Source organism: Diadema antillarum, unplaced genomic scaffold (assembly GCF_040938485.1).
Source record: "Diadema antillarum isolate AM-2024a unplaced genomic scaffold, OU_Dant_1.0 seq00001714_RagTag, whole genome shotgun sequence".
Taxonomy (NCBI): Eukaryota; Metazoa; Echinodermata; class Echinoidea; order Diadematoida; family Diadematidae; genus Diadema; species Diadema antillarum.
The window spans coordinates 33,037-49,915 of NW_027272403.1; the positions used below are offsets into that span (position 1 = coordinate 33,037).

The 16,879-nt window shown below is 37.8% G+C and overlaps 1 protein-coding gene across 1 annotated transcript in view; it reads right to left on the minus strand.

Annotated features, from left to right (window-relative positions):
* Positions 1-8,135: 8,135 nt before the first annotated feature.
* Positions 8,136-16,879, minus strand: part of LOC139711854 (telomerase Cajal body protein 1-like) — a gene marked incomplete at its 5' end in the record, with an annotated part of 29,754 nt that continues 21,010 nt past the window's right edge. Inside the window, one exon of the mRNA XM_071623706.1 lies at positions 8,136-8,265. Within this exon, the coding sequence (XP_071479807.1) occupies positions 8,136-8,265 (130 nt within the window). The remainder of the gene's footprint in view (positions 8,266-16,879) is intronic.

Below are 16,879 nucleotides of genomic sequence, written 5' to 3' on the forward strand. Positions count from 1 at the left end.
GCCTGTTTAAATGCAGTCATTACCACTATCATCATATTGTACTTGTATTAAGATTAGCATGACAAGGCATATGCTGGATATGATCGAGCAAATTCCAACGAAACTTGATCACACACCTCTAATGCTATGATACAAGATGAAAAAATGGAGATAATTGAGTGAACCTTACTTTGAGCTTAGTTTGGGTATGGCATCTGAGGAAGAATACAAACTGATGGTCTTACGTCCCCCTCTGAAGGACATAGTAATGAAGACAAATTTTGCCCTGCCAAAAGGAACTAAAATATACTGCAGCTGCTCACTGACTTGAATCAGGGAGCTTATGATTTTAGACCTGTGGTTTTTTCACTGTGTTTCAACAACTAAAGAGTGCATGAGTTTTCAATGGGATTTGTAAATTAGGCCTCCATTTTGGGGTAAAAGAATCACCTATTTCCATATGTTGATATGAAAGAGAGAAAAAGTGCTATTTTACATTAGATAATTATGCATCACCGAAATGACAACTTTTTAAAGGTGTTTCATCTGTAAGACCTTCAGAACATATGTAAATATGTATTAGGAAGAGAAAATCACATAAAAAACTCAACAACTTTGTTCCCCTTTTATCAACAAAATATAAGTAAACATTAGTTGTGTGCAAGTATGGCATAGACATAAAACTATGTTGAGACAAGATTCACATAATCAATTTCTAATATTAGATATGTGTAGTTCTTAGAAGTAAATACAATTGTCCTAGTCCTGTACACTATCATCTGTGATAGTAATGTATCATGCAAATGTTCCGGGGGGGGGGGGGGGTGTTCCCCTTGAATTTTGCTTTTCTATAAAATCAAGAAAACATGATAACTTATACATTCATTATTAGGACAAACCTTGACAGTTTCTCCAAACATACAAATTCTTAAATGCTTGGCATTTGGGTTCTTACAGGTATACAAGGGTATCCCATTGTTTGTAAATATTTCTCATGTTAAGTAATATTTCACCTGCATTGCAAATAACATCAGTATCTATAATATACTGTGTATCTAATGCAAAATGTAAACCTAACGGAACCGACTGCTCCAAATTACTCCACTCACAGCTAAATACAACACTGAATATATTTAGTGAATATCAGGTATATACTTGCATGGTGCATTTTTGTTTAAAAAAGAATGTTCCAAGGAACTCTCCAGTCACATTTACATGTACATTTAATTTTTAATGTACTGTTTACATGATGGCCATGAAGTATTATGATAGGGCACGTACACAAGGTCTGTAGCTAGTATTCTAGTAATGTACCCAACCTAAGAAATAATGCATCCCAGACAGAGGCTTCCATGAAAACACTTTACCATGAAATTTGTTTCATGGAAACTGACCACTGGACAAGAGCTGATTACATTTGACAGGAAGTGACCTCACATTTTTCTCGACCAACAGTCATGGGACTGACTGCCCTTGGTATAGCCCGGAAATGAGTTTGTGCCATGTTACAAGGGCATTTTCTTCACCATTTTCTTGCTATCAACATATCAATTTTACATTGCTGCATATTTTGTATAATAATTTAACATCAATCCACTACAGTAATTTCACTTCTTAAGTTGCATCACATTTTCTGCACAAGGTTTATGAATACTTCAAAATATTGTCTTTTCTAAGATTTGTCAGCATATCACTGTATTTGCTTATTTAATTTTTCAGCCAAATGTTGAAGTTTATAAAGTCTGGTGGGTTTTCTTTTTACACGAGAATAAATTTTCTATTCTTTGTTTGTAGGATACACATGTATCGTTCAACAATATGGGTAATACACTACTGCCACAAATAATGATAAATCTGGACATTTAGCCAGTGAAGTTGAAATTCTTACTCTTCTCCTGCAGCTGAAACAAACTATACATGTACATCAAGAATAAATGTCAAGAAAAGTGGATGCTATTGGCTATTTGCTCCTGCATAATACCTCGGTATGCAATACTGGAACACTTTATAGTGTTTGTAGCATGGTGGAGTGCCTTGTACAGAATTTGGCACCCTACTGCTATAGGAATGTGGGAAACTATGTAAATGATGCCACATAACACAAACCACAGCACACAAAAACATACACACAAACACACACATACATACATACATACACACACACACACACACACACACACACACATACAAGTATACAGAATGAGAGAAGGTCAAAGCCATTTATAGGTCATCAGTTAACAATTAAAGGACTTATTCATCTTATGTACAGGCAATTACATGCCTAGACCAATGTGTTATTCAAATGATATACTATTTTCTTCATCATACACTGTACATATAATGGATTTCAAACTTCTTGCATCTTTTATTTTGTAAGGATGTACAGAAATGTTATGTTAAAATTCCACATACCAACAAGCAAACATTTGCTCACAAAAACATGTATAATATTACAAACATGCATTGAAATCTTTCCACCCTTATCTACAAAGGAGTCATACAGCTGTAGAAAGATGTAACACTTTTACACTACTGTCAACACTATCATTTTACTACAGGTTTTAAGATGTTCATGGTGTGCTTTCGTAACAGTCTTGCCAAGCACATAAAGAATGCATCAATCCTCAGTGCTGTGTGGAAGATACAATGGAATACTTTTTTTTGTTCACATTTACCATATCAGTATCCTTAACAATAACAAGACATATATTCATACTGATTATAAAATTGATATTCATCATGAATCAATGGTTCATCACCTATTACACAAATTTACAATAAATGTAGCTTTTTTTATTCTTGACAGTCTAGTCAACAATAAGGTGTTGAGATTTAATTCAAATAACAAAACCTGAGATCTTGCACTAATCTGCATATTCAAATATGATCAGCGCAAGAAAGACTGATACAAACCGACTTACCATGGTGAACGGTACAATTCTTTCTCTGTATTCCTCTATCACTGTCCCATAAAAACTAGTTTCATCTGAACTGTTGGCTTCTCAAAGCACTGACTAGGAAGTTTGGACATATACGATAATGTGACTACAGATTCCTAAATTAAAAGAAAAAGCTTTGCCTGCCCATATTTTTCAATGTGACATGCAACAAGAATTCCTTTGAAAATGAAAGAGTTGGTACATTTTCAATCTTTAGAAAGATACTATATTTTGTTGATCTTGTGAGACTTTCCCACTGCTTTAAGCAAATGGAAAAACACTCTATATCAAGTATGTAATGGTAAGGTTTGACCCTCCCCCCCCCCCAACAAAAAAAAACAAACCAAAAAAAAAAAAAAAAACCCACACACATTAAAACCCCAACTGAACTTGTAAACATTTTTAAAACAAAAAGTCTTCCACAATAGTCACAGATCTATGTGTCAACAGAATTTAAATGGAATTTACTTACCGGTACTGTATTCCTCATATAATTGATTGATCATGCTTTTTCATTTCAAAGTTGCTTCTCCACATCAAATGAACACCCATGTTCTCATGAATAAAACAAATTTATTGCTGATTATATGATTTTATATGATTCTTAGGGGCAACATGTGTGGGCTCATGTAAATATTTTTACTTTTGTGTGCCCTGTCCCTCATGTTGTCTCCATTTATTTCATTTTCATTTTGTGTAACATGTACAGTGTATCCCTTTTTAATGTTCATTTTTGTTTTTGTTTCATGTTTGTAATGTTTATGATACATACATGTATCCTATATTCTTGACCTGGTCGAATAGATAATAATAATAATACTAATAATAACAATAATAATAATAATAATGGTAATAATAATGATAATAATAATGAACACTTTAAATGCATTGCACAAAGACGATGGAAGTAAATATCCTTAATATTAGATAGGAAATAGATTTCTAACATGGTTTAACACCTCTCAAGTATCCTTATTCCTTTCTGGATACCACAGACCTTCAAAGTACTGTGAGTCATTATCTTGAAAGCTGACTTCCCCCTGCTGCACCACTGGGCTGGGAAAGCCATCAACCCTCCTCCTCCCTCTTACTTCCATCTCTAGACAAGGGCTTAGAATTCCTTGGTATGGGGCATGAGGCAGTTCTGCCGACGTTGCTTCCTGTTGGCTATACAACAGGACACACATTGGCATGCATTTTACACACACTCTCTGATGGACTGTCAATCACAACTACATAATCATACAATTACGTAGTTATAGAGTGAATGGAGACAGGCGTGTATACATATGCAATGTAAATATGTATTGATGTCCCATCTATATGGTAAACAGGGTGGGCTTTGGGTACTTTCTAACTTCTAGTCTTTCTTGATACTGTTTTGTTTTAACTTGTCTTGCTTTGTCCTCTTTCAGTCCATGATTTCAAATACATACATGTACTGTATATTCTGTAGTATACGCTTACATTTCCATTCAATTCAATTCAATTCAATGCAAAGGTTTTATTTTCACTTCTTTCAACAGAATGTACAAAAAAATATAGATTCGACATGCGTTTGAAGGAATGATACATAGATAGCAAAGAATTCCAGTTTTTGTGATTCATAATATTTTTGAAGTTTACACTTCGACTGGATGCATGATAAGCTACATCAGTTTATTATGTAGTATACTATTCTAGAGTAAAGACAGTCATGGATGTGATCATCAGGGGTATTGCAGACTACTAGGTACAAATCCTGATTTGGAAAGAGTAAGATTGGAAGACATGGCAGTTTGTAAATATAACAAATCTTCGTGTGCATGGGAGAATGTTGTAACGCGCCTCCCTGTGCATGGCAGAATGTTGTTAACCCTATCACCCACAGCCTACATTGTAGCACCAATCTGCCATGTGCAGGGAAGCACGATAACGACAATCTGCAATGCGCACGACAAAATATTTTGTAAAGCAGCCAATATGTGACTTCCACCTCCAGTATTCAGAGACAGTCAATTGAAACTCAAATAGACCAAAGATAGCACACAATTTGGAAGTTATGAACATAGTATGCAGACTTTGCTTTATACAGTATGTCCCCCCAAAAAAATTACAATCAAATTTTCGCATTGATAACACCGAATTATATGATTAAAATGTCTAAATGCTACTTCAGGGTCTTAAAATATAACACCTTAGCCCTATTTTTCAGAAAATCCCATTCAATTTCGTTAAGCGGTCACAGAGAAATGTGAAAAGTTGTAAAGCATGTCATGAGTCCGATTCTTCCAAGTTTGGCGCTTTGATGCTTTTGTGTGTGAATACAATAGACAGAACTTGGAGGGAAGAGATTCTTGACATCCTCTACAAAATTCCTCATTTCTCTTTGACCACAGAAGCAAATCAAATGGGGTTTTCTGTAAGATGTGGGCAATGAGTTATTAGTTTCATACCCTGAATTTGTATTTGGATTGATTCACTATTTTTAAAGTCATCATTGCGGAGGGTCCCGTTTAATATTTTTGGGAACATACGGTAGTCTTTGTAATTTGTTTCCTGAAGACACAGTGTACAAAAAAAAAATATATTAGTATGTCCGTCTTGGGGTTGGCATTGTTCAAATATTTTATGATGTACATGGGCAGCACAGAAGTGTCATGTAAAGGGCATGTCAAAGCTACTATAGAGATTATGGACATAATTTCATTTTTGAGTCAAACAAAACAGCCTTTAAATGCATAATGTGAAGTATGCTTGATGCCGCTTACTAAGCTACAAAGTGTCTATTCCTGTTCATATTGTGAGCTGCAGTACACTCTTTGATGTGTGCAATACAGTGTAATTCAATGTTCTGTGTATGCATGCACAGATATACGGGTGTAGTACAAATGGCACTACATACTGTACACAACTTGAGGTTTGACTGAATACTGTTCAAAATGCAGAGACAAAACAAAACATACCGTAAAACATGCCTGGATGAATGGAAAAGTAGAATACATGTATTCAATTACTTAACATTAATTTACGTGTAGTATGCATGATAATGCATGTACACTTTTATAGAAGATGGCTGCCTATAAACCATTGCAAACACTCTATTATACACATTGTGTACATGCTGTACTGTACGAGCTGAAATTTTCGCGGTGGCTTTGTTTTCGCAAATTTTGCAAATCGCCTTTGAACTGCGAAAATAACAACACGCGAAAATAACAAGAGACACCGCGCGCATAGAGACACCACGGTAGTGATATGCGCTATATAAGCACTGTGTTATATATATACATATATATAACAAAGCGCAAATAAGGAAGTTCAGTTAGACCCTCGCAACCGCGAAATTAACAACAGGCGAAAATGTCCTCCAAGTAGCAATTTGCGAAAATATCTTTACGCGAAAATTTCAGCTCGTACAGTATCCCATATTTGCGACGAGAGATATTAAGACGTTCACATCTTCGTCAGATCTCTCCCTGAAGCTTCGACAAGATGTCTGCTTGTAGCCATGAGACGAATCAGTAATGCTTCTAGTGTCTCAAGCTCTACTTGCTGCAAAATCTAGCAAGTGTTCATCACCAGCCCAATCCCCCTAATGGGTGTCCAAAATTACTCAAACAGATGTTTACTTCCTGATTATGTAATCCCCTTTATTAGCATTGTGGACTGGACAAGTTAATTACGGATATACCGACCCACTCCCAGTATGACGGCTTCTATCACGGCATGGTAAATCTTCCGCATGCATTCTGCTCTTCTTTCTCTTCTTCATATCAGTCAGCTCACACACATACACACACACAAACACACACGAACACACACACAAACTATACACACACACACACACACAAATTCCTTTCACTCTATCATACCTGTATTTCATGTCTCTGCAACATTTCCACATCTCAAACTCAGACACGGTTCTATCTTTCATTGAGCATTTTTCCATACAATCGTTCTCCAGCTTTTTTGTTTTTATTTTTACTTGCCCCCTTCATCTGCACATAATATGCCGGACTCTCATATGTATATTCCTGATGCATTTCACTGCAAATACGATTATCTTCATTTAGTATAAAAGAGCTTGTTTGAAGTATATCTGGATCATTTTCACACTAATGAGTTGTTCCATCTTGTTTTGCTTGCTTATGTAGGTTTGACTGTACTTTTCATTTCCTAACTCATATTTGAGGGTCTGAGAAAGTGTACATTGCTTCAATGTATGCAGACACACAACTCCAATTACTCTCTCTGACACACATACACACTTCCATCAAATGCACATGATATATTCAGCCACACAATTCGTACAGAATACAGCTTGTAGATTTCCAGGTATTGAAGTAGATTCTGGTCCAATACTTTCTGTTTCAGTTGTGATGCTGAAGACAAGATGATTCTTACATGAAATTACAAATGACTCTACCAATCTGAGAAGGAATGGCAACTATACAATTTGGATGAAGTAAAATGAGTGATCCTCCTCTCTATGCCACACACCACATGATGAAATAGATGTCAGCACTAAACACGAGTATTGAAATACAATACAATACAAGAATAAGAACATGAATGACTTTAGAATGAATGTACATGGATATAAAGGTTTTACATGATGTATCCATAAGTGTGAACTGTTTCATTCATGAAACAATTCAAACTATCTTGAGGTGACTTAGAAAATCATGCATAAGACATCTACAGAGTTTCTAGGCCTAGATTTTTACTTTATTTTTTTTCGGGGGGGGGGACAGTAAAGTTTGTATGAAATGTTTGCAACACACTAACTTCACAAGCACTCGGTAAAACAACTGGCTGAACCTTTGAATAAATTTTTTTTTTTTCTTCTTTCCCCATATCTACATCCACAGAAGATATGAACTCCTTGTTCCACTTACCTTACATTCCTGGCATCTCCACATAGAATAGTTCCTGTCGCAATCGAACCGATGAATAATGCTTGCATATTCCTCATGCATGGCCCGTATTTCCTCTTCTTTTCTGACATGTTTTCGTAAACATTCGATACACTCCTCAGTGCTCTTATTTAAACAATCATTTTGAGGGCTCTCCCCTAAACTGGCTAGTGTCCTCCAACTACAAAATCCCATCCTGTAAGAATCATCAGTATATCTTGTCCTTCCTGTTTCGTTGCAAATGCTATTTACTGTGTCATCACTGACAGTTGTGTAGTTAGTAGATCTAGGTCTAGTTGTGTCAGCTGTAGCATTGTTATCACAGTCGTTTGCGCTCAAACTTGGCATACATACATTTTGAGTTGGCCCCGTTGGGACCCATGTCGACGTCTTCATAGGTGTCGATGGCAAGTTTGTCGCTGCTAGCACCAAGTAGCTGTCCATGTCGACTGCAAAAGGCAGCAGGAGCAATGCACGAAATACGAGGCAGGCGAGTAAGAAAAACCAATGAACCAAGGGTTTCGCCGCCAATATTTTAAAAGAACCCCCATCGTAAAATCTCAAAGTCATATTTCAGACATGTAGACCAGGGTGCGTGGCGATCGTCATGTGCGAGAGATGTGGTGATTTTCGGCTTGGCTACGCTCAAAAAGTAGCGTCGAGGCTGGACTTGGTTGCTTAGAATCACCTGGACTTGGAACGAATCCTGTTGGATGCTGAATTTCTGCTGCCGAGACATGGGCAGGATGAGGTGACATGATCCTCCAACGTACAACGCACAAACGACAGGCACACCGCTGCATACTAACACCGGCTCTATGAACACTGCCCGTTTTGCCTCCTCGTATTCCCGATGAATCCACCCATTCAAACACGTCAAATTCTCCCCGCGGAATGGCGAGTATCTCCAGTATATCTTCCGTGCAAAAGTCAGGATTTTCCTTCGATTTTTACGACGGTAACATGGTGAAAACCTAGAGGTATTTTCACATAAAAACCAACAGAGTCGCCATCTTGGCAGATTTCACGCATTCCTCCACACCGCGCATGCTCCAAGGAAAAAAAAAGGACAAAAATTAATTGACGGTGCTCGAACGGCGAAAGCCCCGGCTATATCGTGCATATCATAGCTGCTTGCTAGCAGGGGACTGGATGTATATAAGACCCGAACAAGGACGCTGCACAGATCATAAGTGAAATCATTCGAAATTAACCTTCTAAATGGAATAAGTCATTAACATGTAAAATATCCTCCTGACACATAATCTGAAATAAACCGCGCTTGGCTAGGAAAGGATTCACGCCGTAATACCGTTTCATGGCAATCTCAATTAGATAAGACTTTTAATTGAATCAATTTTTTCCACTACAGTCGGATACATTTGTTTATCTAATTACGATTTATTTAGCCGCATATCAGCCCCTCCTTATATCGTGAGAAACGTTCATAAATACGTAATTCAATAGCAGTTGCACATCTTTGTATACATCATAGAAATGGCAAAACGTTGAATCTCCACCTCTATTGACGGGGCATGGTAATAACCTGCAATGGTGCTGCTGTGAAGGAGTGGTCGTACACACTGCGATGCACGGATGCATGATTTCCCGCGCGATTCGTTCGTCAATGTATTCATACAAACCAGCGCGACACACACACTGCGACAATACAGTATGCAACAAGGAGCTACATGTACTACCAAACGCGCACACGGCGCAATGATCAATACTATTTCTTGCCCATTTTGTTCCCAAATAAGAAGTCTAGTGAGTTTGTCCATATGCGTTCGTTACACGTGGCAGTTGGGTGCACGCTAATCCAAACATTTCCCTTTTTGATTCGCTCGCATTCCAAGAAATATTCCTTTTCTCTGCATTTTCGATAACTACCTGCGTTTTTGTTTTTTGTTTATCTGGTGATAGGAAACTGTTATCATGATAGCACGCTTAGAAGACAGTAATTAAGGCTGCTGAGTTCACGAAATTCTGATTTGAAGTACGAGTACATCGCATTGCTTTACAGCAAACTTTCCACGAGACACACAGCGAGGGAAGGTCTTCAATAACAGCTGATCTCCCTATGCGCGTATTGGACGCGCGAAAAGGCGGGCCGTAGTTATGGGAGGGACTGTGTGATGTCCACGCCCAACTTTTGAAATCCCCCCGCCCCCCCCCCCCCCCCTTCTCTCTCTTTCTGGCTGCGCATACTCGTAATACACAATACTATGATGGAATAATTGTGTCTGTCCAAAAGCACAGAATCTCCCCTCCCCACGCCTTGTCACCAAAACCTTCCACCCTGCTGAACCCTTTTTTCCTTGTGTAAAGTAAAGACAAAGGGTTACCAGAATACTCTCTTGTTGTCTGACATTGGATGATGTAAATATTGTCACTTTTTTTTAATTCGTTGCTCATGGTGTGGTGCAAACTAGGTTAGTTTCCGCATTATCAGTGCATGTACATGCATATATAAAAAAACTGTTTTTTGTTGCTTATCCAGTTTGAGGTCTTAAGTGCACTTTTTTCTTCACTCAAAATAAACAGATGAATAAATCAGACACAAGAAATCACAGCAAATTCAGAAATGCTCTGAGAGAGGAAAACGATTTATTAATACAACTACATTAATTACTTCCACTGAGCAAAATATTATATTATAAAGAATCAGAATGGAGTTCCTAGCAAAGAGAAGCTGCATTTTATGAACTCTTGAATCTGCATAATATTCATTTTACCTACCCCAGGCCGTTAAAGTGTGTGCGTTATATACCGTAGAACGCTTTTACTTTTGTTGATTTATTTGTGATGTCTGTTGACAAGTACGTTACCAGTTGCTTCTCCGGGTACCGCTTGGTGGCGTTGTTTGCGCCAAAGCAGTAAGCTGTGTTGATGCGGGAATTGATGTAAACGTATTTAAAGGGCTCTCAAAGTGCATTGACTTCTGTTTGGTGTCGGCACTGTCTGTATACGTCACAATTCCCAGTTGTTTCGGTTGTTGTCTATACAAAGCCTCATGACATTAGAAAAATAGAATTAAAAAAATAAATAACAATGCAAAGATATATTAGGAAAATATCAAATTGTGATGTTCGCAAGTGTTCCTGGTATCATTGTAAAAGTCCATTACAAAGGTGACAATTTCTTTATATTTTGTTGTATAAAATCTTTTTTATCATTTTTCTTTTCGATGCAAGGTCGTCCTGTCCTTAGTTTTGGACTACCATGAGGAGCGCATAGGAGAAGCGAAGGAGGAAGAGAATTGCAGAAATAGCCTAGATACCTGCCCCTCGCTCATTGTATATAAGTCAACTATGCTACACCACCATTGCATATCATTTCATTTCATTACATTTCATTTCCAACACATATGACTACAATATTTGAATACACAAAGTAACACAACAATATGGAATGAGAAACAAATTATGAACATTGATGGAATTTTGTAAATTAAATTTCAAGACTAATACCGAAAAAAAAAGCTGTTGGAAATGGATGCAGTATACACCATGCATGTTGTATATAATTATATAGTTGAGACAACTGCAACAATTGTTATGTGTATGTTTATGTAGATAATGGCAGAGACTCCAGCCCCCAGCACCTTCTGATCTGGACATTCTCCCGCCTGAAACCCCTAGCAAACGGGAGACTCCAAGTTGATGTGCGCGAAGCGCGAAATTCCTTGCGGCCGGGGTCTAGTATAGGGTTCTAGCATGCTATCTAAGTCTTATTTTTCAACATACGATATGGCAATAAGTAAGAAATCCTTTCCAACGGGAGACACAGAGCCAGGGCGGGAGAAATCAAATTTCAAGCGGGAGAACGGGAGAATTTACAAAAATGGGCTTTCGGCGGGAGATCTCCCGTCGAAAGCGGGAGAGTTGTAGTCTCTGTAATGGTGCATGTGTATATATAGGTGTGTGTGTTAATCTATAGTGTGCTTTGTTGTTATAAAGGTGATGGTTATTCTTTAGCCGTTAATGTTTATTACGTTGTTTGTCACCGCCTTCTTTTTATAGCCAACATTTTCCTATTGTTTTGAGGGGGATTCTTTACAAGCCCTGCATTTAGCTCTCCTCCACCCCTTTCAGCATGATTTAGTTAATATCATATGCATCTTTTCTTTACAACCTATCGTATTGTGTTGATTATACTGTATTAACATTTTATATATAGAACATGTATATTGTAGCATGATATGTTTTATACATTTATATAATTTTTGTTGAAAATGAAATTTAATAAATGAAATGAAATGAAGCATATTATGATGAAGCACACATACAAAAAACAATGGACTGGAATATCAAATATTAACGTATATTAAGCAAGTCGACGGAAATGATACATCAGGAGATGTGAAGTGACGTCACTCTTGGAATTCTTTCTTGGAGACTTTGATATTGTATCAGAAGATGACGAGCCATGATGGAATTCGACACGTTTGAGATACATGATTGATTCTTCCAGTCATTATGTATAGAATCCTAACCGTTCAACCCCTTTAAAGATTAACAGCGTTTTTACTTCATATCAATCTGAAATACTCATTGCCATTCGTACTGCCACGTATGACGTTGGCCCTACAGGCATTGCCTTCGCCAAGACCTTTTTAATTGACCTCTCTACACTTTCCCGTCCCATTGCTCGCTAATGAACATCGAATCTTTCATTCTCATATTTTTCTCGCGTTTATTTTTCTTCAATACTTCCTTTCCCCCCAATCGATCCCTTAGACTAAAAAAAAAAAAAAACACCAAAAACTGATAAGCCCTACTGTTTCCTAAGCAACATTATCATTTTTCTTTCTTCCTTCCCCCTTTACTGTCAGGATATTATAGAAGGCTAAGGCTTAGAAGGATTATATGGTCGTAACTTACAGTGAAAACGAATGTGCAGTATTGGCAGAAAAGCAAAGAGAGTCTTGTGGAATAGACTAGCGGAAGCGCGCACGGGTGAAGCGAAGCGTCAGGCTGTGAAAGCGTAGATGGGAGTGTGCGAAACGGCGATTAATTATGCATACCCGCTGGTGACGTTGCAGCAAGTCACGCACGAAAATAAACGAGTGGTGGCGATTAATTATGCATGGATTTGAACAGGGAAGTCGTAAGGCAGCTAGTCATCTTAATTCTATTCAGCATTGTCCATAGCCACAAGTAATACTGATGGGAAATCAGAGAACGTGCAGAGGAAATAATTATTTGAGAGAGAAAAAAAAAAAACCAGCAAATAATTTAAACACACGGTACTTAATCGCAAGTAGCACACTGTGGTAAAACTTCGTTTTTACGGAGTTCCTATTATTTTCAATCAATGCCAAATGTGGGGACAGGAATGAGACTAATGAATACTGACAGTGACGTAACAATATAGGCTAGCCGTATTCGATGATTATTTTTTATGGTTTATAGTCTTTAATTTTCACTCACCGACGCGTCGACGGGGCAAGGCTTATTAAAAATTGACGCATGGTATCGATTTTTTTGTGTTTGTTTGTTTGTTTGTTTGTTTGTTTGTTAGTTTGTTTGTTTGTGTACACGAGTGACATGAAAGGAGAGATCGTTTCGCCTTAAGACCGAGGACAATGCTAATGAACCTTCCATGTATATTCCTCGAAATTTTATTTAGTTAGTCGTCATCAAGAACAGTTCGGTTTGTCTCCGTTCTTAGCTCAGTAAATATAAACGTATTTCAGTAATCCCCGGAAAACACGCTATGACGGCATTCTTAACTAGAAGCCTACATGACACGTGTGGTCTTCATGTTTACCTGGTTTCGCGATACTACTTTAAAGCACACCGCCGGCGCCACTTTTTCAAAAGTGGGAGGGGGCCCACTTCCGGGTTTCATGAGCTAACAAGCAAAGAAAAAAAAAAAAGAGATCTTCAGCTCATCTTTCTCATTCCACTTCCGGGTTTCTTCAGAGCAAAACGAAAGGTCTTAGCGGGTTCAAAGGTTTCATTCTATTTTTTTTTCTACTGCCCCTTTCGGGGTAAAAAAAGAAGAAGAAAAAAGTTGTTGGGGGAGGGGGCCAAAGTGGTGACACCCTATGTATTCCTATATGTATGGGTGCAAAAAAAAAAAAAAAAAAAGTAGGGGGGGGGGGGGGGGGGTCCCGTCTGCCCTGAGTAGCAAATGTGTAATTTTTGTGTTGTTTCGAGTCTCAGAGTCTAAAATTGTAAATAAAAGTCAGAGAGAGAGAGAAAAAAAAATGCTTAACTACCTTCCATACACTTTGTTCACGTAACTTTCTCACGATTCACTGTAATTACCCTTTGAGCATAAAGATTAATAAATGATATATATATATATAGGCCTATATATCATCTTGCCTTGCGTGCATGCACTGAATGAACGTCATCAGTAGCCTGGAAATTAACGCAGTGAATGGCAGTGTAAGAGCAATAACTTATCTAGCAGTTGCTGATCTGGGAATACTAATTGTTCATTAACAAAATCACCGAAAATCAGTCTTTGCAACCAAAATAATGTTCCGCAGACCAATGTAGTCAAAGTTCAACATCTATATTACTATATGTCTTGACAAGGGTTATACCTTCGAGTCAGTATCTTTCTCCACTCGTCTTTTCCTTACATTTTCCCCTATTTATGTTTGACTATTATAATAAGATTGGGAAACTTCAGACCAACCCGTCTTGGAATTCCGTCGAGGACTTTGCCCCCCCCCCCCCCAAGAAGAAGATCAGAACAAAAAAGAACAAAAACAAAAACAACAATGAACAAAAAAATAAACAAACAAACACTCAAAGACAAAAACGCCCCGGGTGTGACATTGGCTCTGTTCTCATATTCATTTTCAGACATAATGCGTTGATCGCGAGTCGGACAAGTTATGTTCTGCCATGGAAGTGGCTCTGGATTTTACATCCTCCGAAATCCAAAAGCTTAGTTTTTCTTTGTACAGCCTGTCCCCTCCATCCCAACCATATAGATAACCATATCTCTCCCTCCCCCATCTCTCCCTTTTCCCCTTCTCTCTATCTATATATCTTTCTATCTATCTATCCATCTATCCATCTATCTATTTATCTATCTATCTATCCATCCATCTATCTATCTATCTATCTATCCATCTATCTATTCATCTATTTATCTATCCATCCACCTACCTATCTATCCATCTATTTATCCATCTATTTATGTATCCATCTATCTATCTATCCATCCGTCTATCTTTCCATCTATCTATTCATCTATTTATCTATCCATCCATCCACTTACCTATCTATCCATCTATCTATTCATTTATCTATCTGTCCATCTATCTATCCATCGATCTATCCAACTATCTATCTATCCATCCGTCTATCTATCCATCTATCTATCTATCTATCCATCCATCCATCCATCTATCTATCTATCTATCTCTATCTCCATCTACTATATATCTACATCTCTCTACTATATATCTACATCTCTCTCTCTCTCTCTCTCTCTCTCTCTCTCTCTCTCTCTCTCTCTCTTTATCTATCTATCTGATATACACGTTTATTGAAGTGGAAATGAATCAAATCAAATGAAATATGGTATACGTTCAAAGTGCCACTAAATTTACATATCACAAGTGCAGCCGTAGCAATTTAGATAGATATTCTTGCATCTTTGCATCAATATGTTTGTTTGTGTGCAGTGTAAACGCTTTTGTGAACGATATTTTGATGTCTGTATAAATATGATTAGTCAGGTAATGGTGTATGGGATAGAGCACAATGTTTGTAACTCATACTAATTAGATATGAATAACCATAAAATGTGACATAATGATCGCATCATAATATATTGACTTTAGTATTCTGCCATTCGGCCTATGAATACGCGCTTTTCGACGTCATGATTAAGAAAAAAAACTATATTTTTTGAGAAAATATTCTGCTGGCACATCGCTCATGGAACAACCACACAGTCACACTGTGTGTCACCGGTGACACTGTGTGTGACGGTGTCCTGGCGACTGTCCTGGTGACTGTCCTGGCGACCACCTGTCTATAGCGGCTACCTGCCGTATACGACCCCCCGCCCCCCCAAAAAAAAACCAACAACAACAAACAAACAAACAAACAAACAAACGAAAACAAACAAAACAAAACAAAACAAAACAAAGCAAAAAAAAAAAAAAAAAACAACAACAATTCCCTCCGAGAGTAAAAAAAAAAAAACATGTTAAAGAACCTGTCTGTAGCGACCACCTGTCTGTACCGGCCACTTTTTTGTCTCCCTTGGGTGGCCGCTATACACAGGTTTGACTGTATAAGAAAATAGAAAGACGATGCTGATTTTTGACCTCGGTATCGCCATCTCTTCTTTGGGTGGTGTTTTTTTGTTGTTTTTTTTTTGTTTTTGTTGTTGTTTTTTTGTCTTCAGATATACCTTTGAATCCGCGCAAAGATTAAAGATTTCGAAACAGCTGATCTTAAACGATCTTTGTGTCTCATCGGTAGGGCATGTTTGATCAATCATAAAAACGCCAAGTCGATGTGGAATTCAGAAATGAATCTCCACACCTGTCTCGATAATTGGAGTGTACCAACGGACCTTAGATACATCTGCACTTACAAACAAAGAAACAAGCAAACAAACAACAAACACACGAGAGTTGCCAGCTGTCCTCTCAGATCTCAGGTCAATCTCTAAAAATCTCTTTAAAGTAAACATAAAAGATACGCAGATTAGACAAAGGTATTTAAGGAGGAACTCTTAACCCTAGCTTTTCCAGACTTCTTGAGGGCAGCCTCGAAGTAGAGTACAGAGTCGCTTTGAGATTTTTATTGTTCCTCGTTGACACTCCTTTATAATTGCGAGATATTTTACAAAACGGCCATAAGGCATCACCATAAATGTGACAATTCCATCCGATCTGGTGGACATTTAAGCCCTATTTTAACAGACCTTACCCCAGACCCCAGGACAACGTCTGGAGAACAAATTCCCCACCTCACGTCAGGTAATGAAACCATAGGAGAGAGCGAGGGGCACAGTTTTAACAAACACACACCGAAAACCTTCTCCAGGTAGGTTTCCAGGAAGGGGGTGTGTCCACTA